Source organism: Pezoporus occidentalis, unplaced genomic scaffold (assembly GCF_034315485.1).
Source record: "Pezoporus occidentalis ecotype Australia unplaced genomic scaffold, CSIRO_AGI_Poc_V1 ctg8, whole genome shotgun sequence".
NCBI lineage: Eukaryota > Metazoa > Chordata > Aves > Psittaciformes > Psittacidae > Pezoporus > Pezoporus occidentalis.
This window is the reverse complement of record NW_026916158.1, coordinates 7,469,079-7,494,328: the sequence shown is the minus strand read 5'-3', so window position 1 is coordinate 7,494,328 and position 25,250 is coordinate 7,469,079. Positions and strand designations below refer to the sequence as shown.

At 37.8% G+C, this 25,250-nt stretch overlaps 1 protein-coding gene across 3 annotated transcripts in view; it reads left to right on the top strand.

Moving 5' to 3' along the window:
- Nucleotides 1-25,250, top strand: part of BCHE (butyrylcholinesterase) — a 320,419-nt gene that overhangs the window by 281,942 nt on the left and 13,227 nt on the right. For 2 of the 3 annotated variants that reach the window (XM_062602896.1, XM_062602894.1), the window contains exon 2: nucleotides 13,512-15,030. In XM_062602896.1, the coding sequence (XP_062458880.1) occupies nucleotides 13,517-15,030 (1,514 nt within the window). In that variant the 5' untranslated portion in view covers nucleotides 13,512-13,516. Of the gene's footprint in view, nucleotides 1-10,275; nucleotides 10,426-13,511; nucleotides 15,031-25,250 lie in introns of those variants that run through there. The other variant, XM_062602893.1, reaches the window with a different exon arrangement.

The window sequence follows — 25,250 nt, the reverse complement described above, 5'->3', positions numbered from 1 at the left end:
CTGGTTATCAGCACTAGATTGTGCATTCACTGCGGTGTCACTAAGAACTCCAACAGATATTTGGGATTTTGCTATTCTTTGAGAATCCCATGCCCATTATTCAAGTGAGATTGTTGGCTTTAGCAGATTGGTTTTCCCCCTCATTATCTTCAGGTGTGGAGGGAAACAATTTGTCTGTCATTCAGCCACTTTATCGAATAAATATCCCTTGAGGCACAGGAAGCACTTCTGTATGTTCTGCTGCTGAGTCTGTGTGTGGAGCAGAAATGACTAAGCTGGAAAATCTCAACTTAATACGCACAGATCCTTGGGATCCTGGCTCATATTTTATCTCAAGTGTAGCATACTAGGTAGACATTCCTTGCCTATTGAACAGCCCTTTGATAGCTCATCCCATAGCAATCCAAAGGAAGAACGGCTTAAGATGGGGGCTAACTTCCCATGTTTACCCTCCATTGCTCAGGGTTCAAAAGCTTTAAGTCCACAGAGCAGACACTAGAGCTTGGGGATGTTTTTATGTATATGTATTTATATATGTATATATGTATATATCCTACTGATTCTTTATTTGATTATCCAAAATCAATGCATATTTATGTTTACCATGGCTCAGTTCTGAAGGCTGTTAGGTACTGACTGTGCACAGTCCCATTTTCTGCTGACCGACCAGATGGCCTTTGGGTTTGTTTGCAGAGATGAGCTGGACATGTGTAGGTGTGCGTATTGGGATGGGAAGCTGCTCACGGACACACTGTGGCTGCAGTAGCAAATAGGGCAGCTTGGTGAGAGCAACAAAAGAGCCAGTTCTGAGGATCTGACGATGTACACACTGCAGAGCTTTTTATTTCTTTATTTCTTTTATTATTTTTTTCTTTCCTGAGTTTGTAGAAGTTTGAGACCGATCCCATAGACTGAATCGCCATTCCCCATGCATCAGGTATTTAGCATGAACTAAAATGCTACTATCCAGGCACCCATTGCTGAAACATCTGTCTCAGCATTAGCTTGAAATCATTTGCACTGGGATCACTTAAGCCCAGAAAGACAATAATTTGAGAAGCATGGAAAAGAACTGGATCTGTTCACTTGGTTTCTCTTTCATCAAACACATTGTTTCCTGTCCATTTTGGTATAATTACCTCAACAACGTTTGATAAATTTTATTTCTTGCTCATTTTCCCTTGAAATAGCTTCCAGGCTTCTCTATAAAGCCCTTTTTGAGTCAGCTGTTTTCCTATTTCATGCACCAATACGTAATTCTTGCACAGAGTATTACTGATTGGTTTTCTTAGCATTATCTTATTTTGCTGTTTTATGGCTGTTGTTAACATTTATTAGAAAAACTATATTTTATACTCTGCATGTAGGAACATCGCTGCACATTTTTTTGGCAACACTGAGAAGGGCTGACTGAAAATTGGAGGGGTGGAAAGAAAGGAGGAGAAAAGGCAGCATAAGAAAGTTATCAAATTGCTTCTCACTTTTCAAAAGGTTAAATGTTAAACACTGGTAAATGTCCTTTCACTGAGGACAGTTCATATATAAAACCAAGTGTGCTTAATCAGAAAGGCAATACCACATGCACTTACATTTCTTTGTGTGACATTCAAAATCTTCAATGTTTTCATCAGCTGGTGATGGAAGGTTTTTTTGCATGAACACAAAAATTAAAATAATTTGAATGTTTTCACGGAGTAAATCTTAGCAAGTCTTGCACTTTATTACTCCAGTGGCACTAGGAAATAGACTGACATTTTATTAAAGCTGTGTTCCTGCTGGATAGGCACTGAAAAGCGAACTGTGTAAAACTTAACTTAGCAGCACCTGCCTGCCTAACTGGGGGTTTTCTTCAATGTGAGTCACTGCTTTGGCAAAAATGAAGATACGTGGTTTTGTGCCATAATATTCCATCTGTGCCTTCTAAATCCATTTCCAGACCAAATCCTCACTACAACCTTTATTATGATTAATTATTGTGCACTAAAGATTCACAGCTGTGGTGGTGGCTCCAAAAGCCACTGGCAGCTCCTGGGCAGACTGCTCTGAAGTGCCTTTTCTTCCCCATGCTGTGTCTATCAGCTCAGGAGCACAGGACTATTCTGCAGTAACTTTTGATTTTTGCCAGTGTGTGACTTAGAAACTGCAGCCTCTGAATCCCAGGGACTGGCTTCTGTTTACTGTGAAAAATGGATCGAAATGCTGCTTTTATTCAAGATTACCATCAGAAAGTCTTCAGCCTTTAGTAATATATTGAGAGGAAACCTACCAAACTGCAGCTATAAAACTGGGGGATTTAAAACAAACCAAGAATGATGGTGTTCTAAAGTTCTGGGTGTCTGAATGCACGTCAGTCTTTTTTATGATCTTGGGCACATCTTTCAGTTTCCCAGTAACCTTGGTCTGATAACTTCAATAGAAAGTCTTTCAGGTTATGGGCTGTCTTTTTGCATTGTGGACTGAACCTGCCTTCAGGCAAAAGTGAGAGAATGAGCAGAGAATCATAATGTTCCTGCAAGTGCTAAAAATGCCTTTACTCCCCAGAGAAGGTCCTCAAGGTCTGTCCATGGTGCCATGTTCTCTATCAGTGTACTGAAGTTTCCTTCCCTGTTTCAACTTGCTGCAACCCCTGCTAAGGAAAAATACCCTTACGGATTGTTTTCAATGCTAAAATGCTACTACATCATAAGGAGAAAGAGGCTGGAAAAGTCAGTGTTGTTTCAGGCTTCCATAATTTCTTTTGTGCAAACAAAGGCAAGAGGAAGAAAAGATGAGTTTATGGGGTAGTTTAATATATCAGAAATCTGCATAGGGCAAAATAATCACAAGCAGAATGGTGTTAAGAAACTAATGAAGGTTACTGAAGAAGAATAACTCTCTTACAAAATAATGTTTTCTAATAGTTATATATTATTAATGTTTTGTCAGAACCAATATGCTCTTAATATTTTTATTTATATCCTTGAACTTCATATGGAGCATTGTATTTTGAACATCATATTACCTTTAAGTTAATGTTATGTACTTAATGCACAGACATATAGCAAGACTTGAGGGAGTCTACTGTACTTTACCGCTAAGCCACCTGCTCTGACAACTTTGTTTTCCAAGCAGTTGGCACTGTGATGAATTACCTGATACTCACCACTTATGGCATCTTCCTGAAAAATTTGCACAGATGTTTATAATGAGATTTTCATGATTACACAACAGTTACACATGCAGAGAACGAAGGGGCCAGGGAGTTTGCTTCTCTGATGGGACTACAACAGTGCTCAGCAGTGTCTGAGCTTTTATGAGCAGAATGATCTCTGGGCATGACCCTATGGCAGAGATCAGTTGTGCCACTGTGGTAACAAAATAAGCACAACCTCTTCCATGGTTGTCTGTTTTTCCCAAAGTTATATTTCTTTCATGAAACACATAGGTGAAGAGATCAAACCAGCTGAGAATTATAGAAAATAAAGGAAAAAGTGCTCTGGAATATTTTTTAGTTTTGCCCTTATGCAGGCATAGAGAGGAAAAATAAAACAACATCCTGTGACCTGATGTTGACCAACATCTACTCTTCTTTCCTCCTACTTAAAGCCACTGAAAAGGTGCAGCCCAGCTGCTTTCATTGCATGTGGGCTGCAGTAACCTCTGAAACTTCCTCTCTCACAGGCTTCAGACCCACATAGAGCAACAACAGGGCACAAGTGGATCTCAAGTTTTAACTCCTAACAAACACGTATTATTTTCACTAAAATCCATAGTTGCATCATATTCAGGTGCTCTAACCCATTTATTGGAGATGAGACTGAGGCACTTCTTTCCTCTCTAACTTGTTTCCTCTGTAACTTCCCACCTGCAGATCCCAGCAGGTCCTGATGCAAGGCTCAATTCTTTCATTCCTATTTTCAACATGCTGGATGAAATTGAAATCTGAAAACTGCAGTGGCTTAAGATAAACCTTTGAACATATCTATGGCATTTTTCATTAGAGATGTGTATCCCTCCTGTGGATGCAGAAACTGAAAGATGGAGGATCATGTTAGTGATAAGGCCTAAAGTAAAGAGTGAGAATTGAGAGAATTGTGAATCAGGAAGAGTTCCCACCTTCCAGATACAAATTCTACTTAACAAATTCAAATGAGCTCATCAAACTCCTTAGTTATTCACAGAGTTTCGGTATGAGAGGACATGTTATCCTTGTGAACATCACACTGTTGTCAGTAGGTGATTACCAGTAACCCAGCTTGGTTATTCAGATGTCTTTAGATAATTTAAAGCAGTTAGACTTTACTATCAGTAGGAAAGAAAAAGGAAACAAAAATAAAAACCAGTTATATTGTAAATTAATTAATCTTCTGCAGAAATCTGTGAAACCCAACATAATTTAATTAGCTTTATCGTGCTCACACATGATTTCAGCTCTTTGCTGACACTCCAATTTTGCCTGTTACAAGCAAAAGAGCAGGCTAAAATAACATCATGCAAGATATATTGTATATACATTCATTATTTTTTTTACGTTATTAAATCTGATCCCTATATGAGACAAAATACTGAGTTATGTAAAAGTATCATAAAGAATTAAGAGTAAGTGAACATTCAAAAGAAATAATAGCAACAATAATACCTTTATCTTTTAACTGGCTGTATTTTCTCATTGGCTGTGATTTCTCCAAGAATTTTATAAAGGTACAGACCATAATTGTGCTAATAAAGAGGAAATTATACCTATAATTAGAGTAATAAGGAAAAAGGTACAGCAGATCATAATTGAACCAATAAGAGGAAAATATAATCATGTTTAATGTCTTATATGACTGTTAGTGTCTTCTGTATAGTTAATAAATTGGTATCCATTTTCACGGTATGTATCTAAGACAATTTTCCTAATATGATCAAAGTACTCTTCAGGTCTGTGGCTGGGAACTTCTGCTACTCCTGGAAGCTCCTCTGGAGTGAGGTTTCTTTGCATAACCAGAATAACAACAGAATTTCAAACAGGTCTGACAACCAGACACAATCACCTGTAGCAATGTTTAAGCTCTCTCCAGATTTATTTAGGGTGACCCTGGTTTATGTTCAGGGGTATTCAAAGGTGTTTTGTACAGCACCAAGTATGAGATTTGCAAAAGAAAGACAGAAGGAGGAGGAAGGTGTAACCTTTCTGGGTCATTGTATTTGGGCATGGAAAGATGCTCTGCAAGTAAGTGAAAGTATTTATTTCCTAATATGCATGGTAGAATAACATGAAAGCAAGCTCCAAAGCCAAACATCAGTAGTTCCTTGCTGCTGCTGAACTCCTTTCGTGTTTTTTACATGAAGATTCCACAGCCTGCAGCTTTTCTGGTTTTCCTTCTGAGTCCTTGGACTGCTGTCTCCATCTTGGCAATCATAACTGTGGCAATTTTACCTTTCCTATCTTGTACAGTTTGAGTTTGCTTGTTTTCCTCACAGCTTTTTCTCACAGCGTAGTGGTTTTCTCAAAGATTTGAGCCAAGGTCACACAGATGTTCAGTGTAAAAACTCAGCCAGGGATGAGAGACAGCCAAGCCTCCGCTCAAGATCTTACCAGGCCTGGATTTTTTAAAAACCTCCCTGCATTTTCATACCAATGATATTTCATATATTTTAGCTATAATTTGCCTTTTGATTTTCCCCTCAGCAACTAAAATATGCTTCATCCCTGGCAGTGTTCAAGGCCATGGCAACATGGTTTAGGATGAGGTGACCCTGCCCGTGGAAGAGAGCTTGGAACTAGATGACCTTAAGATCCTTTCCAAACCAAACCATTCTATGATTCTATGATTTTTCATGCTAATAGCATGTAAATATTTCCTCACACATGCACACACTTCATATGAGATTTCCTTTACTTTTTTGCAAAGCGTTTCAGATCAGTTATATTTACAGGAGCCCAGATGCTCTTTGTGAGGCTGTAGTTTGCTTGGAAGGCCAGGATCAAAGCTGATGAATGGGACTCTCCACATCCAAGTAGAACTTGAAAGCTCAGAATCTCTCGTAGATTTCCCAGCTCTATTAGGTAAATCCTGAAGATAACCCAGAATGTGCATAATTTAGGATATTAATAAGTGTATATATGATTAGGAAATATCCCAAAGGGCAGTTTAATAATGAACTAAATCATAACAAAAATGTTGATAATTCTATAGTATGTCTTTTTTTAAATTCTCTCTACTTCTTAGCCTACTAAATAACATTCTTTCCTAGAGCTGGCCTTTGCTTTCATTTCTTAAGAGACTTGGACACCTCCCATATAAAACTCATACACCAGTGTGACATCAGTTTCATATGTATGTGTACACATTCTATAATGAAAAGACACCACTGTCTTTGTTGGTGATATTCAAGAACCTTGCCTTCAATGAAAATTTACGTAACCCTCTGGAACCCCCATAGGTAGATAGATGGATCTATCTAAAAGTACTAGTATATGTACATATATATATATATGTATATATGTATATATGTATATATGTATATATGTATATATGTATATATTTATAACAGCATTTATATATGTATATACACACACACATGTATATGTATGGTGTTCTATCTGCTAGTTTGTACCTCGTTTCCTTTCAAACTCCCAAAGGAAAACTGAGAAAATGACCAGTCTACACCGAATTACTAAAGGCTTTAAATGTATTTAATCTCTAATTTTCAAGCAGGTATTTTTAGTAAGTGTCCAGGGTTTAGCAGTAGCAGTCATTTTTCTCCTTCTTGGTAGCTGGTGCAGTGCAGTGTTTTGACTTTCAGCTCAGGAACAGAGCTAATAACAATGATGTTTTGGTTTGACCAAGGACTCTGTGAGCCTCATGCTCTGCCAGGGAGGATGGGAAGCCAGGAGGAAGCAGAGACAGGACACCTGACCCAAGCTATCCAAAGAGGTATTCCATACCACAGCACGTCATGCCCAGGATGTAACTGGGAGTTAGCCGGAAGGGCTGGGAGACTGTGGGGTTGGAGGAGGTATCGGTCAGAGCTTGGTCGGGCTGGGGGGGGGTGAGTTATCGGTCAGCTGGTCAGATCTGTCATTATCTCAACCCTTCGTGGCCCACGTTGGGCACGAAAAAGAACTGTCGTGGTTTAAAACCAGGCAGAGGGCTCGATCACTCACTCCACCCCCTTCTTGCTCTCCCTCTACTCCCAGAAGGATGGAGAGGAGAATCGAAACGAATGCAAATCCCACGTGTGGAGACAGTGTTCTCACAGGAGAACGCATAATTGGTACATAAACTTTGAATAATCCTGAAAGATACAGCAAGGCCATGAGAGGCCCGAAGAAGCTTAAGCAAGCAAGATAAGAAGAAGCTGGAATTCACTGAGTTAATGAGAACGGTGGACTGTTGGCAAGCTTTCGAGGTCAAGTTCTCACACCTGTGCTTAATCACTAAGGGTCTTCAAGACATGTATCCAATCATAATATGCCAAATCACTGTAAGTGCTGTAAGAAACGGTATATAAGGAGTTAAGGCTTTGTAATAAATTTGGCAATCACTTGATCACATTGATCATCTCTGCATTGTCCGTGACTCCTGTGTCAACACCCACGGGCTGAGATAAGAACAGTTTAGTAACTAAGGTAAAACACAAATCACTACTGCTACCACCAATAATAACAATGATAAAGGAAATAACAAGGGAAGAGAATACAATCTCACCACCAGCTGACCGATAACTCACCCCCAAGCCCAACCAAGCTCTGACCGATGCCTCTTCCAACCCCTTCTGGGTAACTCCCAGTTACATCCTGGGCATGACATGCTGTGGTATGGAATACCTCTTTGGCTAGCTTGGGTCAGGTGTCCTGTCTCGGCTTCCTCCCAGCTTCCCCTCCTCCCTGGCAGAGCATGAGCCTCACAAAGTCCTTGGTCAAACCAAAACATCCTTGTTATCAGCTCTGTTCCTGAGCTGAAAGTCAAAACACTGCACTGCACCAGCTACCAAGAAGGAGAAAAATGACTGTTATTGCTGAACCCAGGACAGTAAGCTAAGTAATAACTAAAATATAAGTGTTGTCTTTCACAGCACACAGTTGTAAAACTTTAATTTATATGTTAATTTTTAATTAAAGGAATTATAGAAAAGGGCTTGGTTTTCTTTAAAAGGACAGCAAAATAGTTTAACATTAGACTAATGTATAATAGAGAAAAGCAACAGTCTAAACAGTCTGTCCTAATGACCCCCTTCCCTGAAGACATCCAGTTAAACCCAAGGCTGAACTCAGTATTTTCTACCACCTAAGAAACAGCCTGAAACAGTTGATTCACCTTGTCAGAGTCCATAGAAATGCTCCACATTTTGTATTTGGTAACTGTGTTTGGCTCAGAGCAGCAATCTGTTCCAGGTTCCCTTGGCACTGTACTGGGAAGAAGAGTTGGGTGAGGAGAGGGAAAGGGAGCAGCAGTGACAGCTGATGCAGGACAATACAGACGATGCTGGAAAACAGATGAAACCTGAAACAACATTTTTAGTGTTTGAGTATCTTACTGTTTCTCTACCGCTCAAGGCAGCAATGAGGGTTGAGAATACAATGGTTTGCCATAAGCATCAGAAGTGCTTTATTTAATAGTGACTTCTGACATGATTTTGAGCTTATGATTCATTCCCCTAATGTCATGGTAATGAAGCAAATGTATGTCACCTGGCCACATTTCCAAATGAGTTCAAGAGGCATTAGACGAAGCCAGTGAATGTGCATGTCAGAGAACATTGAATACTGCCTTTATTTAAAGATCACAACTTAGCTTTTCCTGCAGGAAACTGCATTTGAAAAGTTGTGATCTGCAAGAATTGTCACTATTGATGATTCCAAATCAATCCTATTTTGTTATTAAATATTTCTATTTATATTACTGAGATAACAATCTTGACTAAGGATTCTGAATTCCCAACTAGCAATTATATTTGATACTTCCACACTGAAATCTTAAGGTTTTATAACCTGCTTTAATATTCCACAGGGACATATTATCTCCAATGGACATGTCCCTGCAATATACCTATTGAATGTTCTTATCCTAAAAGTAAACAGTAAAATTAGTGGGAGAAACTGAATGAGCATACTTTCTTAAGATTTTCTCTATGAAAACATTCTTTCATATGGTAGCTTTTAAAAATAATTTGTAGTCTCCATATTAAGGTCTATAAACGTCACACTTAACTTTTTATTTCTGCTTTATTCCTGTTCAATGCATTGCCAAATATTGCTTTTGTGTAATTGAAACAGAACTGTAGTTTGATTATTAAACAGAGAGACTGTAATTGTCTTCAGCTCTAATGGGGTAAGCAAAAGCTCTCAGTAGAAGTAAACCTGAAGCAGTGAAAAAGTTTCTTTTTTTCCAGAGCAGAACCAGAGATACAATGCTAGGGGGCCAGCAGCCTCACCACCAAGGGGTGGTCTTCTGGTTTCAAGTTGTGGCTTGGGGATGTGGGTTTGACATGACATTTTGCAAGTGGTTGTATGCAGTCTATTTATTTTCTCCACCCTTCTTCTCTATTCTGCCTTCATTTGTACCTCAAAATATTTGCAATTTAAATATTCCCCCTGCATTACAGGACATGTCTGTAGCTGCAACCCTGACAGCTCTGACCTGCAGTTTAGACTGGGTTTGCTTCTGAAGTGCTGAATTGTGGTGGGAAAAATGCTTAAAAGGTTCAGGCAAAAGGAGGGTATCAGGTGTACTAAGCAGCATGGGTGATTTTGTGTTTGAAGCCTAAGAGCAGGGAGAAAAAGGGTGTGACACTATATGAGTACCATTTTTAACCCTAACATCAAATGAGGACAATGAAGCTTTCTGCCGTATCCTGCAGATGGCCATGAGTCAAGTAATGCAACTGATGCTTGCCAGTTGTTGACATGTCTGTGTAGAGGACACTCCTTTTTTATCTGCCACAGTTGCTTAAACCCAAAAATAACTCCTTATCTTACAGTGAAAAGTTTGAGGTACTTTAAAATGGCACTAACCTTGAGCTGTACAACAACAAAACAAGTACAGGTAAGATTGGTGCTCTAAGCAAGATGAAGGAAAGAGAGGCAGGATTTTATTATGTTTATAATTCTGTTTATCTTTCTAGATTTAAAAGTTTTGCTCCATGCTAAGAACAAATCTCTGTCTGTTCCCTTTCCTGTAGAAGCTCATTCCTTACTTGCTCCAAAATGAGTTTATCTCTGTAGCATTTGTACAACTATACGAATAGCCTTTGAGCGGATGTCAGACTGTAAGGAATGGCTGCCTGCAGATCAAGTTGCTGCTGCCAGCTCTCGCGAGCTTTGTGTCAGAAACAGTTGATCATAATGACAGTACTGTCCAATTTACGGGCTGAAGCAGCAGCTGCATCTGCGTTTTCCCTGAAGTATTCAAAGATCCTGACTCTCAAAAACTTTGTAGTTCTTGTAATAGAAGAGGGGTAAGTGATTCTCTATTTACACATCTCTGTCTGCCAGATTAATTTACAGTTCAGCTTGATTTGCAAGGGGATTGGGAACTTTTAAAAGCTCTGCTCATTTGTTGCTCTCTTGGGAAAACTGCTATGCAAACAGAACGAGTAAGCAGGCATGTGTATCAGACCTTGGCATTATCCAAGGGATCCTGGGCTAAGTAAATTAAGCTAAGCTAGAAATCACTTATTAATTCAACCATCTTTTCTATTTAAATAGTGATTATATAGTCTTATGTATAGATTTCTTGCCTGGGTGAAGATTTGCAAGAAGAAATAGTCATTGAAGTAAATTGTGTTCCCTTGATGAATAAGAATAGAAAAGTGTAGCCTGTTTAACTTTTGCTGGAGGAAAGTACTACAGCAGCAGCTTTTTAAAGTATGCAAATACATTATGTGATATGTCTCTGTTCGGTTAATGCTGATGAGCTAAAGCAATCTTCTGACCCTTTTATTCGCACAGTAATAATCCAGTAATGTTTGTTTTGCTCAGTGTACTTTATGTTGTTGAATTTGTTTTAATGCAACATTAAAACCTTATTAAATGTAATATTTGCCATACATTCAAGGTGTAATAATAATCCCCTTTCTCTTTCTATTTTCGTTAATATTAGCAGAGTACCTTGAGACAAGTGCTCTCATTCAGCAACACAAAACTTCTGCATTTTTCAGTGATCTATTTAAAACTTTTTGTTTAAAATGCCACCTGTTCTTTTAAAGAGCTCATTAAAATTATTTTTTTCTCATTTTTTTCTTACTAAAATTTTTGTCTAAAACTTCTTAGGTTGAAAATTTATGCCTCTCTGTCTTGCAATGCTACAGTGTTTTCCTCCCATCCTTTTCCTTTTTAATTACCAGGAAAGTAAAGAGGGGAGTTAATTTAATTACTACTTAGATATTGAAAGCTTTAGGAGCTTCAACATCTCTTGCTTTTCTTAGGGTCATTTTCTCTTCTTCATAATGATGAAGTTTGAAATTTTATTATTTCCAGCTTGGTTTTGTGGTTTGATCCTGGGTGGTATTTTAGAAGTGAATATGTGAAGAAAGTCAGTGACAGCGAAACCACAGACTTGCAGAAATTACTTCTCCTATCTCACAGTGCTGTGCATTGGATGCTCAAGTACCAGATCCCTGCCACTTACATTTCTCACAGCCACCCCAGTTGCCTCGGTTGACTGTGAGACAGGGTGAAAGAGTTTAGCCCTAAACTAATCCTTACGTAACATTCCTCACCCAGCCTTTTAAAGATTTTATTACAGGAATGAACAGAACAGAAATGACTGACACATAGAGATAGGAGCTAAATACCGCTAAATTATATAAGACTCCTGTGAGGCTACCGCATGCTGACAGAGCAAGCCTCTGCTTACCCAAACTTACTGGGAGCTGCTGGACCACATGAATCATCCAGATTGACTACTCATGTCTCTAAAGTTTAGCGTATATGGGGGCATTTGTTTCTAAAAGTCAAGCTGAAGGCTACATGGAGTGTTAGACCAGCTCTGAAGTCTATTGCCCCCATTTACCACCTTATCTTTTTCTTTAATAAAAAGACAAAAGCATAAATGCTTACGTTTTCTAAAATTTATTTTCTACCAGTTGGATGATAAAATATTTTCTCTAGGGATTCTTCTTTCTCCTTTGATGCTATCTCAAAGTTAGGAACTTCTTTGCGCACAATCTTTCTTTTTCCCCTTCCTCTTCCCCTTCCCCCCCCCTCCCCCCCCCACCATTTTCTTAGTTCATTTCCAAGAATACGCAAACAAGCAGGAGGAGCTCAGATTAAGCCACAGCTGTACTTTCCACAGAAATTAGAGTAGTTCCTTTTAAGGAAACAAGTGCTTCTCATTAACAAAGAATAGCCTGTTTAAAGTGGCAGGACAGAGTACACTATGTATGACAGGGCAACAAGCAAAAATTAGGAACTTTGTTGAACGTTTTCAAATATGTAAACCATAGAAATGGGTTTTAGCAAATAGTCTTTTCCTGAGTTTTCACTTTCGAGGGGAAGATACTGGGGGTTTTATAGCATTTGAAAATGTTGGCTTAAATAGGACTATTAGCATGCTTAAATGGGGTACATAATAAACATCTATACCCTTAGCTTTAAGATAATATTAATTATCATTGGAAGTTTTCAGGAAGCAAACACCAGGCTATAGTTAAATTACTGTGCACTTCCTACATATATTAAAGAAAACCTTGGCTTTTTAGGATTTTAATGTTTATTCTTAGTAGAAGTGTGACTACTTCTCATTACTATGATGGTTGGTCAAGTTTCTTTAGAGAAAAAGATCTCAAAAGAAATATTTTATTTAGGTCTTGGTGAACCTCTGTACACCAACTGACATTCAGTTCAGAAGTCCTTCATGTACTTCACTTGTTCAAGCACTTTCACATCTTGCAGCATAGGAGTAGGACAGTGAAATCACCCAGTGCTTTGAGTTTATAGCAATGTCATCTTAATGGCATCTACTGTGAGACCAGCATACAGTTCAAAACTTATGTGGACCTGGAAATTCTTGGATTAAAACTAGGCTTCAAGCTCCTTTTAAGTGTTTATGGAATGTGTGTTTGTGTCGGAAAAGTCTGTGCCTAATGATGTTTATTATCACATTATTGATTTGAGAATACAAATGCCAGAGTAACCTCTAACAGAATAATGGCTAGTCTGGCATGGCATTTTCTGTCACAGATCATAAAATGTCCTGTTTGTCATGCCAGTGGAAATGCAAGTGGTTAAGTCATCTGCTAACTGAAGTAGTCAGAAATGGGCTTATATGACTTTACCTTCCCTGGTCCGTCTTCTTCAGTTCTATGGATTTTTTTGGCAACTGAGTTTATCTGAAGTACTGTAACAAATCCTAAACACCAAATGCAGTCTTCACAACACAACTAACAAGCATTTATGATAAAATAGTTCTGAGTTTTTTGCAGCAGTACCACCTTATTTTCAATGCCCTCGGGATGATCTACACCCTTTTTGACTAAACTGTTTTGGCTCTGGTACTAATACATTACAATACTAATTCTAGATTTCTTTTTTCCTGTTTCAGGCATCATGGTTTGGACAAATGGCACAAGTCTCTATGCCAGATTTCTTATGTGGTTTCTTCTGTATATGTTTGTCAGGAAGGTAATGCCTGAAGACAACATCATTACAACCAAAAAAGGCAGGGTCAGAGGGATGAGCCTGCAGGTACTGGGGGGAACTGTGACAGCTTTTCTTGGAATACCTTATGGACAGCCACCCATTGGTAAACTGAGATTTCAAAAACCAGAGCCTTGTGAGAAATGGTCAGAAGTCTGGGATGCCACAAAACATGCAAACTCTTGTTACCAGCTTATAGATACAACTTATCCAGGATTTCCTGGATCAGAGATGTGGAATCCAAAAACTAACCTAAGTGAAGACTGCTTATACCTTAATGTATGGGTCCCTTCCCCCAAACCCAAGAATGCAACTGTCATGGTGTGGATATATGGTGGTGGCTTTGAGACTGGGTCAAGTTCCCTACCAGTCTATGATGGCAGGTTTCTGGCCAGAGTAGAAAGAGTCATTGTAGTTTCCATGAACTACAGGACTGGTGCATTAGGATTTTTGGCTTTGCCAGGAAACAAGGAAGCTCCTGGAAATGCAGGTTTATTTGATCAAAGATTAGCGCTTCAGTGGGTCCAAGAGAACATAGCAGCATTTGGAGGCAATCCAAAAAGTGTGACTATATTTGGAGAGAGCGCTGGCTCGGCTTCTGTCAGCTACCATATCCTTTCTCCTAAAAGCCATCCTTTATTCACAAGAGCCATCATGCAAAGTGGATCTGCAAATGCCCCTTGGGCTGCAGTAACAGCATCTGAAGCCAGAAACAGAACAGTAGCTTTAGCTAAACAACTCCAGTGTCCCACCAACAATGAGAAAGAGTTAATTCTCTGCCTCAAAGACAAGGACCCAAAGGATATAGTGGAGAATGAAATTTTTGTTGTAACATATCACACTCTTTTGCAAATCTTTTTTTGTCCAACTGTGGATGGTGATTTTCTCTCTGACATGCCAGAAACATTGATTGAGAATGGCCATTTCAAACAAACACAGATCTTAGTTGGTGTTAATAAAGATGAAGGATCAGCATTTCTAGTATATGGAGTCCCTGGCTTCAGCAAGGATAGTGATGGCTTGATCAATAAAACAGAATTTGAAACAGCTTTAACTGTGTCCTTTCCAGAAGCAAGCCAACTTGCAATAGAATCGATCATTTTTCAGTACACAGATTGGGAAAATGAGCAAAAGCCAGAACAGTACCGTGATGCCATGGATGATGTTATTGGTGACTACAACATAATATGTCCTGCAATACAATTCACAAAAAAATTTGCACACCTAGGACACAATGCATTCTTTTATTTCTTTGAACATCGATCCTCAAAGCTCCCTTGGCCAGAGTGGATGGGAGTAATGCACGGTTATGAGATTGAGTTTGTGTTCGGATTGCCCCTAGAAAGAAGAGTGAATTACACCAAAGCTGAAGAAATCTTAAGTCGGTCCATGCTGAGATACTGGGCAACTTTTGCAAAAACTGGGTAAGTTTACTATGGAAGTTTGTTTGATTGGTCAGATGCTTGTTGTTTCACAGGCAGAAAAAGCTTAACTGTTTTGGTGGTAATTTTGAGCCTTGTGAGAACGATGGAAGCCAGAATTCCAATTTTAGTTCTGATAAAAACACTGTCTTGGTAAAACAAACTGTTGATGTATAGCTTACTGTATTGGATGAGCTTAAGAAAATAGTGTGTATCCACACATAAAAGAAATGCCAATTTTTTAAATTTTTTTTTTTTTCATGGCAGCAGTTGCACAAAGGAAGCTGATGGCTTAAAGTTTTAGAAACAGAATAATTCAAATTCTGGTAGTGACTTCCAACAGTAGAAGTAAAAGTAAAAACCCAATTTTCTTTAAGATGTAATTGGTCAGAACATGCATGTGTATAATATGGAGGTATATCATGTTCACATGAAATGATTGGGATTTCAGGATGTTCTTTTCAGAAAGCCTATCTTTCCATCTGTACTGTAAGTATAAGTCTGGTTTTCACTGAAGCAGATGAAAAATCACTTGTTATTTTAATTAAACTAATCTTTAAGTGAAATATACGCCAGCTTGTATAAAAAGCAAATAGCCATATTTCATTTGGATGTTTGAAATGATTTAAATACAGCTCCTCATTAGGTCTATTTAGCTGGCATCCCAGAGAAGTAAAACAGCCCTCATTCTGCTTGGCAGGGTTGTGGGTCTCTCAACACAGTATTCATTCTGAAACGAAAACATTTCTGTGTGGTAAGAAAAACAGCCACTACTACAGTCATGTAGTCTCAAGGCTGAAAGCCTGATGGGTTGAGAAGGTAGCTTGTCTTCTCAGAAGTTTAGTTTGTGCTCTCTCCTGAGAAAAAATATATATAAAAATCTGTACATGACAGAACATGAAATTACAATCTTAATTCACACTTTAAATTGTTTCATTAACTCAAATCCTGCATCAATTTTATTTCTTTGGTGCACTTTTCTTTTGCTTTGTGAAGGATACATAGATTTGTAAAGGCTGAAATCAACTTTGGAACAAAGTTCCAAGGTGAACTAACAGCTTATTTTTATGTGTTTGTTTTGTTGGTTTTTTTTTAAACAGATTTGCTTTTCAACAGGTGTGATTGTTTGCCTTGATATGTAGGAATGCTAATTACAATTAACAACTTTATTCCCTTTATTTGTTGAAGCCTGTAATACAATTTTTACTCAGTGGTGAGCATATTAAAACTCAGAAAATTACTATATAGATAGTTATATTCATCAATGCATAATGTTTTGATACAGGTTTTATTGTAAAATTCAATCTAAAATTTAATCTATGAGCTCTTTTCACTTCCCTCTTTACTTGGAGACCGATGACACCACTTCATATGAATTTGGTATGAAAGACTATAGCACAGAGAAAAGGATTCAGCAGGGGTGTACATTCTGGAATTGAGCTGTGTGGTTGATTTATCTATGCCAAAAATGCATCAGATAGATTCCCAAGATGAAGACTGCAGAATGAGGTCAGGTAAAGCTTGGTAACAATTCCTGCATCACAAAGACATGCTATGACAACACTGCATTGAAGCTGGTGTCATTAGGTCCTTAGTGGAGAGTAAACTGAGTGAAGATTCCTAACTGCAGCTTTACAACCTGTCCTGCAGGAGTCTACAATGAAGATCTTACAGCAGAGATAACAAATCTTTCCATTAAACAGAACTCTTTCTTAGTAGAAAAACAAAAATTCAAGTCTATACTAGATTTTGCAGAACAATATTTGTATTTTTGTGAAGTATTGTTTTCCAGTGGATTATATAGATATATTTAACTTTTAAGTATATAAGTATATAATTTTTATGCATACATATATACATATTAAAATTTCAATAACCTGCTATGCAAAGTAGAGTACACTGTCTCTGTCACTGTAGTTAGCTAAAATTAAACAACGTAAGGTACATTCAGGTTTAAGCTTATAGAAGTCAGTCCCATCATCTAGTCTGATTATCATTTGCATAATAGATTAACCTGCAGGTTGAATTTCAAGTGGTTTCCACAGCAAACAGCAAATAATCCCTTCCTCTGTCTCCACCTTATGTACCAAAACCATCTGGATTAAGGTGAACAATATAATCATGCAATTTATGTAGCAGTAAAGGATCAGATCAGTAGTAATTCACTGTGTGACACTTTCCTCATCATTCATAACACAGATCCCTGAGGTTCTGTAACACTTTACTCATAGTGCATAACAAGTTAGGAAATAATAAAAATTCTTAATAATTCCAAAAGTAATATAATAGGTGATCCTTGTTTTCCTGACACATTTGACCATGCAGTAAACATTTACAAAGAAATGGGGAAGCCCCATTTGACATAATTGACATTATTGTAAATTCTGGCATGAGCAAAAGGCAAGCATCTGAGGGGAAAATTACTTTATCATTGATGTCTCCAGTAGATGAGGAGAAAGTCAAGCAAAAAGATGAAAATCAGAAATATTTAACAACATAATTTTTAGTGAGGGTGTTTGACCGATATTCTAATGTGCAGAAGTACAAAAATACAAGCAAGAGAAGAGCAGGAAAGAAGATACAAAGGAGTCAAGAAGAACTGAAAGAGAGAGATTGGTTTTCTTCCGGTACTTTCTGGTTGGGGGAGACCGAGAGACAGCTCAGCTCACCACATTCATGTCTTCAAGCCCATACTTTGATCCTAATGACCTCTGTTTTTCATTCTAACATAAGCACTAGGAATAAAAATGGTGATGTGAAAAGTCAAAGGTATTCCGTGTAGGAGCATTTTCTGTTTCTGTCATGGTTTAACCCCAGCCAGCAGCTAAGCACAACCCAGGCAGTTGCTCATCCTCCCACAGTGGGACGGGGGAAGAGAATTGGAAGAGTAAAAGTGAGAAAACTCATGAGAAACACATAATGACATGTAAGAACAAAAGAAAAGATGTTAGCGAGAAAAAGAGAACTGACTCCTTCGAAGGATCCCAAGGGTATATGTGAAATTCTTGATTCCAACATCTCAGTAAACAAAAGAAGACTTGTTAGCCAGTCCAAGAGTTTCCCCCTCAACCACCACACCCATCAATAACTGATGCCATTTTCCAAGTCTCTAGGCTCTACTTATTTCACATCCTTGCTAAAAATAAATATTAGTGATAACAGCCTCTTTTTGCTGGAAAAATAAAAGGGATAAATATTTTCTTTTTTTGAACATGAATGGGTAATATGATTCATCAGGACATGTGAAAGACATTTTACTGTGATGCTTGAAGTTAGATGCTGACTTCATACACAGATATCTCTCTTCAGTACCCGTGGGAACAGTGTCATTTTTTAGGAATCTGAAATACATTTATGAGGTCTGTAACATTAATGAAGACCTTCCCGAAACATTCTTCTTTGGCAATAAGCTTTTCACTCAGGAGATTCCTTGCAGATTCATTATCCAGAATAGGATTCAGGAGTTTAGGAACCTCTTGGAACTATGGATACAGTATCTACCTCTGTTACTGCACACAGGGATAGGCTGCTAATCACTGTCTGCAGTATTTGCCCATGTAAATAATGTTATTTCGTATTGCATAGTCTGAGAAGAATCAAAAAAATAAAAATAAAATAAAACAAATTACTTCAACTGCTGTTCAAGCAGTTAACACAAAGTAGCTTGAAGAAAGTACAGATCAGTAATGATGTTTAGGATCAACCCTTTGGATTATTTCTATCTAATAATGCTCGAAGATTTACTACAGGTCAGAGGTAAGCACCTACCATGGAGATGTGGCTAAGCACGCTGGCAGTGTGGATAACTTACACTCAGTTACACACTCCCCAGTTGATCCTCGTATTTAAGAACACTGGCAATTGAAGATCAATTGTTAGTTTTAAAATGATTTGATAAAATTCCGGATGCCATTAAAATTAGACCGGCAAAGAGGTGCGGTCAAATGGTATTCCGGCTCAGTAAGATTATGTTTGTGTGTAAGTAAAGTTCACTTTAACAATATTATGTCAGTTTGCAGCGGCCTTCTGAATGCTCTCTGTCACACTTTAAGTGACATGATTGTGAATTTAAATTTCTCTTTCTAAACACTTTTAAAATTAATTGCTGCATTTTTGTTATTCTTCAGAAAGCTTTTGAAAGTAAGTGGCACTAACAGGTACTATCAGTCATAAGCAGCAGAATGCTCTGCTAACTCTAGTGAGAGGAAGTTTTATCTATCATGAAAAAAAAATATATGGCATCCCAATAACTGGGTGCTTGGCTATGCCTTTTGCATTACTTTATTCATTAGATTTGGTACCTGTATTCTTTAGACATGAGTGACATAAAATGACAAGGAGACAGACAAATCAGATGAGATGAAAACTCAAATAATAATGTAGTGGAACATACGAAGATAATATTTTTAAGGCTTTGTGAAAAAATGTTTTGGCTAAGAGGAAACTGGCAAAACTTGTCTCACTGCCACTTTTACAACTGCTGAAACAAATCTTTACAGCTTTTTCTATAAAGTGAAGCCTTTGAAATATTTCCTTCTGTATTTTAGGGGAATTTGTGAGGCATTGATTGTTCCACTAAAGCTCTGAAGTACTCTGCCTGGTTATTATTGCCTTTCCCTGATGTTCCACTGGTAGACATATAATAAATTTCAGTGCTTTTGTTACCAATTTATCACAACATTTTTATAGAGAGTAGTTTCAGAGTGGTGAGAACAAAAACAACAGCCTCATATAGAGTCCAGACAGCACATTGAACTGGGGACCTATATATTCTATGTATGGAAAGCAATGAATATAGCGGGGGGGGGGGGGGGGGGGGGGGGGGAAGTAAAAAGCTCCAATTACTTTTAATTTTCTAATAGTTTTGAAACTAGGTAGTTTTACATATGAATAAGCCATTTCAAGGTAAGAAATTTACTGTGGGTTGTATTTTTTCCTAAGATTAGCCCATGCTCACAGGCCAGAAAGACACTCAGCTGACACCTGGTTCTGGTCCCCACCATGTCTTCGAATGCACTGAAGCTGTAGAACAGTGGGATCAAGATGAGACTTTCCCTGAGGCTGCTGCTTCTGGCATCTCATGTTCATTTAGAATAAGTCATTTGTCATCTTAACTAGTGATTTGAGTGGATCAGGTCAAGGATACAGAATAAAAAATTTCTGGGTGTGAAGCAAAAACCAAAGAAGTATAAAAGAAGCATGGCAGATTTTTCTAAAAGTACAAAAATATAGATAGAAAGTCTTAACTTCCAATTTTAGGAAAACAAAGATCTAATTTTGACCCAAAAGGGCAGATGCATTCTCATGCTCACTCTTTCATGAGAATAATTTGAGCCATGAAAAAGCTTGTGGAAATCGTAGTCATGAAAAGTATTATTCCTATTTCTCCACCTTCGTTTTTGGTTTTGGGGTTCTTAAAAGAGACTCATCATCTTTCCAGGGTCCACATGTTGTTATATTCAGAAGCAGTAATGGACGCATCTTTTTTAGCAATCTATTTGGAAATAGTGCATCATGGAAGAAATCAGTAACTAGAGAGCTGCATTTGGCAGCTATCTCTCTCTCTGGCCAGAGATAATCTAGGATTAAGGATTGCTTTCCCAACATCATAACTTTTGCAGTCATGTAAATATGTGGTTGCAAAAGTCACTGTGAAATTCTAATTAAGGGTAACCCACGGTTGATCCTCTTTTTAGGGCACTCTTTTGTGCTGTTTTTCTGCAGCTTAGTCCTTGTTTCGGCATCAAAAGACAGAAATAGAAGTTTAAAAGGTTTACAAACCCAATTTTTCAAAGTGGTTCTGAAACACTAATCTGAAGTCCTAGTGAGAAATTTCACATGAAGAATGGAAACCTTTTGGTACACATTTTAATTTACTCCCCAGCACAAGTGGTTGGCTTGTTTCAGGGAAGTGGCAAAGGGGAGAAAAGAGGAAATGAGGAGCAATAGAGGTTACCTAACACCATATCTTTGAAGGTAGCTCAATATGGTGTTTAATTTTTTTTTTCAATCAGCTGCAAGAGAAAGCAGTTGTGGGTAAATGTAGTTAGCAATTTAGTCACAGGATTTGTGAGATTCTGTCCCCACAAATCTAGAAGCTGCACAAGTAGAAATCAGGCATTTCATGCTGATTAGTGATGTTACACAATTATATGCTAGCACAGATGTAAAATTAAAAGCTGCCATCGTCTGCTTTCCCAGACATCTCTGGCTGCCATCTGTGTTCTCTACCTTTCCTTGAGGGAATATAACAAAATTTCATACCATACAAACTCTAAAGAGTGTTGCCTCAAGTTTACACCATAGAGATCCTTTTTCTACTGGAGCTGCTGCTGTTCAAATACTGCAATTCTTATTTTAACTACTGAAGTTTTAAATATCTGCCCCTCATGTATGTTATTCACCATGTTGTTCTCAAGGAGTAACCGCCAAGTGAATTTTCTATACAGCTGGAAATCGTGAAAGGTTTAGCAGTTGGGCTGGCTTTTCTTTTTTTTTTTCCCTTAGTTTTGAAGTACTCTGCATACTATAATTTCCACAAAAGCCCCTTTAATTTTGAAAGAGAATGACTTTGTATAGGTTCAGATATCCTTTCCTCTTTACATATTACTTCTTCTTAAGAGCATACCTTTCATGACTCTCAGTCCAAATTTCTGGTATTTGGAAATCATCCTCTTGCTGTAGTCCAAATCAGATTCAGAGAATGTTATTAATGCTGGGATATAATTTGAATTTGTTTATCAAAGAAAGTTTCATGCAACTTCCACTTCTAAAACTCAAACCTACAATGAATTACAGAGATAAGAAAATAACTGAATATTTTTATTTTATTTTAAAGATCTTTTGGGGGGAGTTACAGACACAATATCATCTTATTTACATTCCCCATCATGAAGTACCAGTGTTTCTGTTTGAGGTGAGGTGAATCAATAACACATATGCACACTACTGAAAGCTACCTAATAGTTTCATTTAGAGGACTGCTCCATTTGGCCTAGATTATATGGTAGTTGTAGTTGAAGTTTGTGGCTCATGTTCTTCCTACTATTCACAGCAATAAAACAGTGGCAGTAGTGGAAAATGTCAAAAAAAAAAAAATGCTACTATGATGAAGTCTATCAGGACACAATGAATCTAGATTATTTTATTTGATGCAGGGCTATGTGAAGCATCCATCTTGAAAAGAAATCATTATTAGGGCGATTATGATTGAAAGCAAATCTCAAACATGTCCTAGAATGGCATCCACTACACAGTCTGTATTGAAGGTTTGCTCTCGAGAGAAAAGGAAAGCGTTGAATCCATTTATCTAACAATTTCTGACTGCCTGGGAAGAACTCTATTAATGGAGAGAAAGCAAGAGATGGAAATAGCAACCATATGCATATGAGCATGGTATTCACTCTTTCTCATGACCAACAGGGCTGAAAAATTTTACCAAAGCCACTGGGAACTTAAAACACAGTATAAATAGTTCCACAGCAATAAAAATATTTTTCTCTCCCTTTACACACACTCTTTAGGTTTGTCCAAGGGAGCAATTCTGGTTAAGATTCTATGTAAGTTTACATTTTTCCAGGTCAAGAGGAGAAGTAAGGTTGTAGAAGAGATAAGACAGTTTCAGAGGATGAGTAAAAGGGCAAGTGCCATGTTCCTTCCTGTCTACTTACTCTTTTATTTACCTTCTATGGAAGTGACTTCCTCCTTCGAGGTCTCAGTAGGGTTCAGCACCTTCTCCCATTTACAAATAGCCCTCTTCAACCTCTACAAGACTAAAAACTATAGTATCATTTGATTTCTTGCTGCAGCTAAGAATGAAGGAAAAAAAAACCACCCCAAAACAATACAAAAAAAACCTACAGCTTTGAAAAGCAGTTTTTGAAAGCTAAAATTTGTGCTGTAAGAACCTTACATAAAGACCTTACAAAATACTTTTATTGGAACATCATAAAAAAATGGGGGGAGGAGGGAAAAAATATTCCTTTAGAATAAAGAAGGACTAAGTCATAGTATTGCCTTTCATGTATATTCAAAAGTGACATAAATATGAACTGTGAATATTCACAGAACCAGAAGCTGGAGTCCTGGAGAAGGTGTGAAATTATCACTGTGAATTCTGTCCAGGAGGATAGAAGCTTCTTTTGTAAACAGCGACAGGTATTTCTCCAGCTGGGACCTGATCCAAAGCTTTTGAAGTCAATCAATCTTTACCATTTGTTTGCATGTGGATCAGCTCCTAACTAGTATGTTGACTCACCCAAAAAGGTGCTGGGCTGGTCTTCAAACACTATGCAAAATAATGCATCAGATACAAGGCATGTTAAGCAGAAAGAAAAAAACATTTTTTAAAGTTCTTTACTGCTTTATCACAATACAAAATCTAAATGTGTAAATGACCACAACTACATATTGTAGCTATATTATATCAGACATTTGTTATATTCATCTTAGTGCAACTGTAAGCATCAAACTGGATCATAAGTATTTTTTAAGACAGGATAAAACATTTTTGGTGGTTTAAAATTATCTCCCCATTAACATCAAAATTTCATCCATTTCGCTGAACTCAATTTATCTTCCAATTTTTTTGTGTTCTTGAAGTTATACCATTAGGTTGAAGATCATTCACTAAGGTGTTCTGGAGTTTTATTATTATTTTTATCTTCCTCTTGCCAATCACTCTTCTCATTGTAACAATCGGCAGCATCACAGGCTCTTTCCATTTTCAGAGTTTTCTTTCTTTTCTTTGGCCAGAAATGATGCTCTGTGATGAGGAAGCTGTGAGATTCTCAGTCTCTTCTTTACACCCTTTTCAAAACTGTGCAGAATGTGCACATATTTGAGATGTATTACCTGAGATATTGAGGGATCTCTGACTGTCAGGGCTTTAGGACTATAGTATGGATTTGCTGAGACACAAGTCTGACATTTTTCAATCAGAGGGATTCAGAGCACAATGGACAATGTTGTTATTTAAATCAATGTGGATCCTCAGCATTAATTAGAGATAAATTTAAAGAATGGTCTGGTCATGTTTAACTTTACCAGTTGCTCAGGAAAGGACATTTTAACTCACTTTGAACTTTCTAGTGACTCTTAGAATGGTGGGACTGCTGTTCCAGACCCTGTAGGATAATTACATCTCATCACATGCTACCAAGATAGTAGAGTTTGGGACAGGGGTTCCTGAAATAGCACCATGCTTTGCTGGAACATTTTCAAAGTGGAGGAGACCTACATACAGAGTGGCAGCGCAGGCCCGAGAGGTTAGACCTAAACAGCCATGGTCTGAAGGGCTCATTATTACTCCTGTTACCAGAGCAAATCCCAGTCCAGGAGCCAGGGATTTGAGGCACTGAGCTCCTACATGCGCTGCAAGCACATCCAAAGAACTAAGGCAGAACACTCTGATCTGAACTGCTCAAATACTGCATTATTTATGACAAATACATGAAGACCTACTTTGTCAATCCTTTATATATAGCAGGAATTCACAAATAAGTACCAAGACATGCACAAGCAAGAATAATTTCAACTTTATGGGTGCTTCATGAGGCTGTTTTGAGCAGAACACAAGACAAAAAAAGAAGCAACAGCTTGTTGCTTCATTTCCTGAAACTGATATCGGTTGTAATAGTACATACCACAATAGTTTATAGTTTAAGACATTTAAACACACAGCTTCTGTCACCAAAGAGGAATCTGGAAGGAATATCTTGAGCTTTATTTAGCCTGTGAAAGTGTAAGAAAGCTTAGCTCCAAATTCCTCCTCCAATTTCTGCCAGTTAAAAAGCATGCCAGTTGGATCCTTCAGGTTTCTTCAGGGATCAGCAGAAGAAATAATATTTACCTATGATATAACTTGCAAAGTAGTTTCCTTTTGCTGTGGCTCAGGGGTACTTTATAGTCACTAGACTATGAACTCATGTGTGATCTGAAAGCAAGAACTAAGCACAGCGGAATATAATGAACTCATAAACAGCTACTTATGAAAAGTAATTTGAAGGATTGAAGTCTGCAACCTACCTCAGACTTGTAGTACTCAGTCATTCATTACAGTAGGCATCTGAGTAAGGCTCGAATGTCACAGAATTAGGACGAATTGATCTTTGCATCTTATTAAGAAACAAGTAAATGAGAAAGGTTTAATTACTACAAATTTTCAGAAACACAGTTACCATTTTCTCACAAGAATTAAATTCCAATAAAACAAACAATGAGGT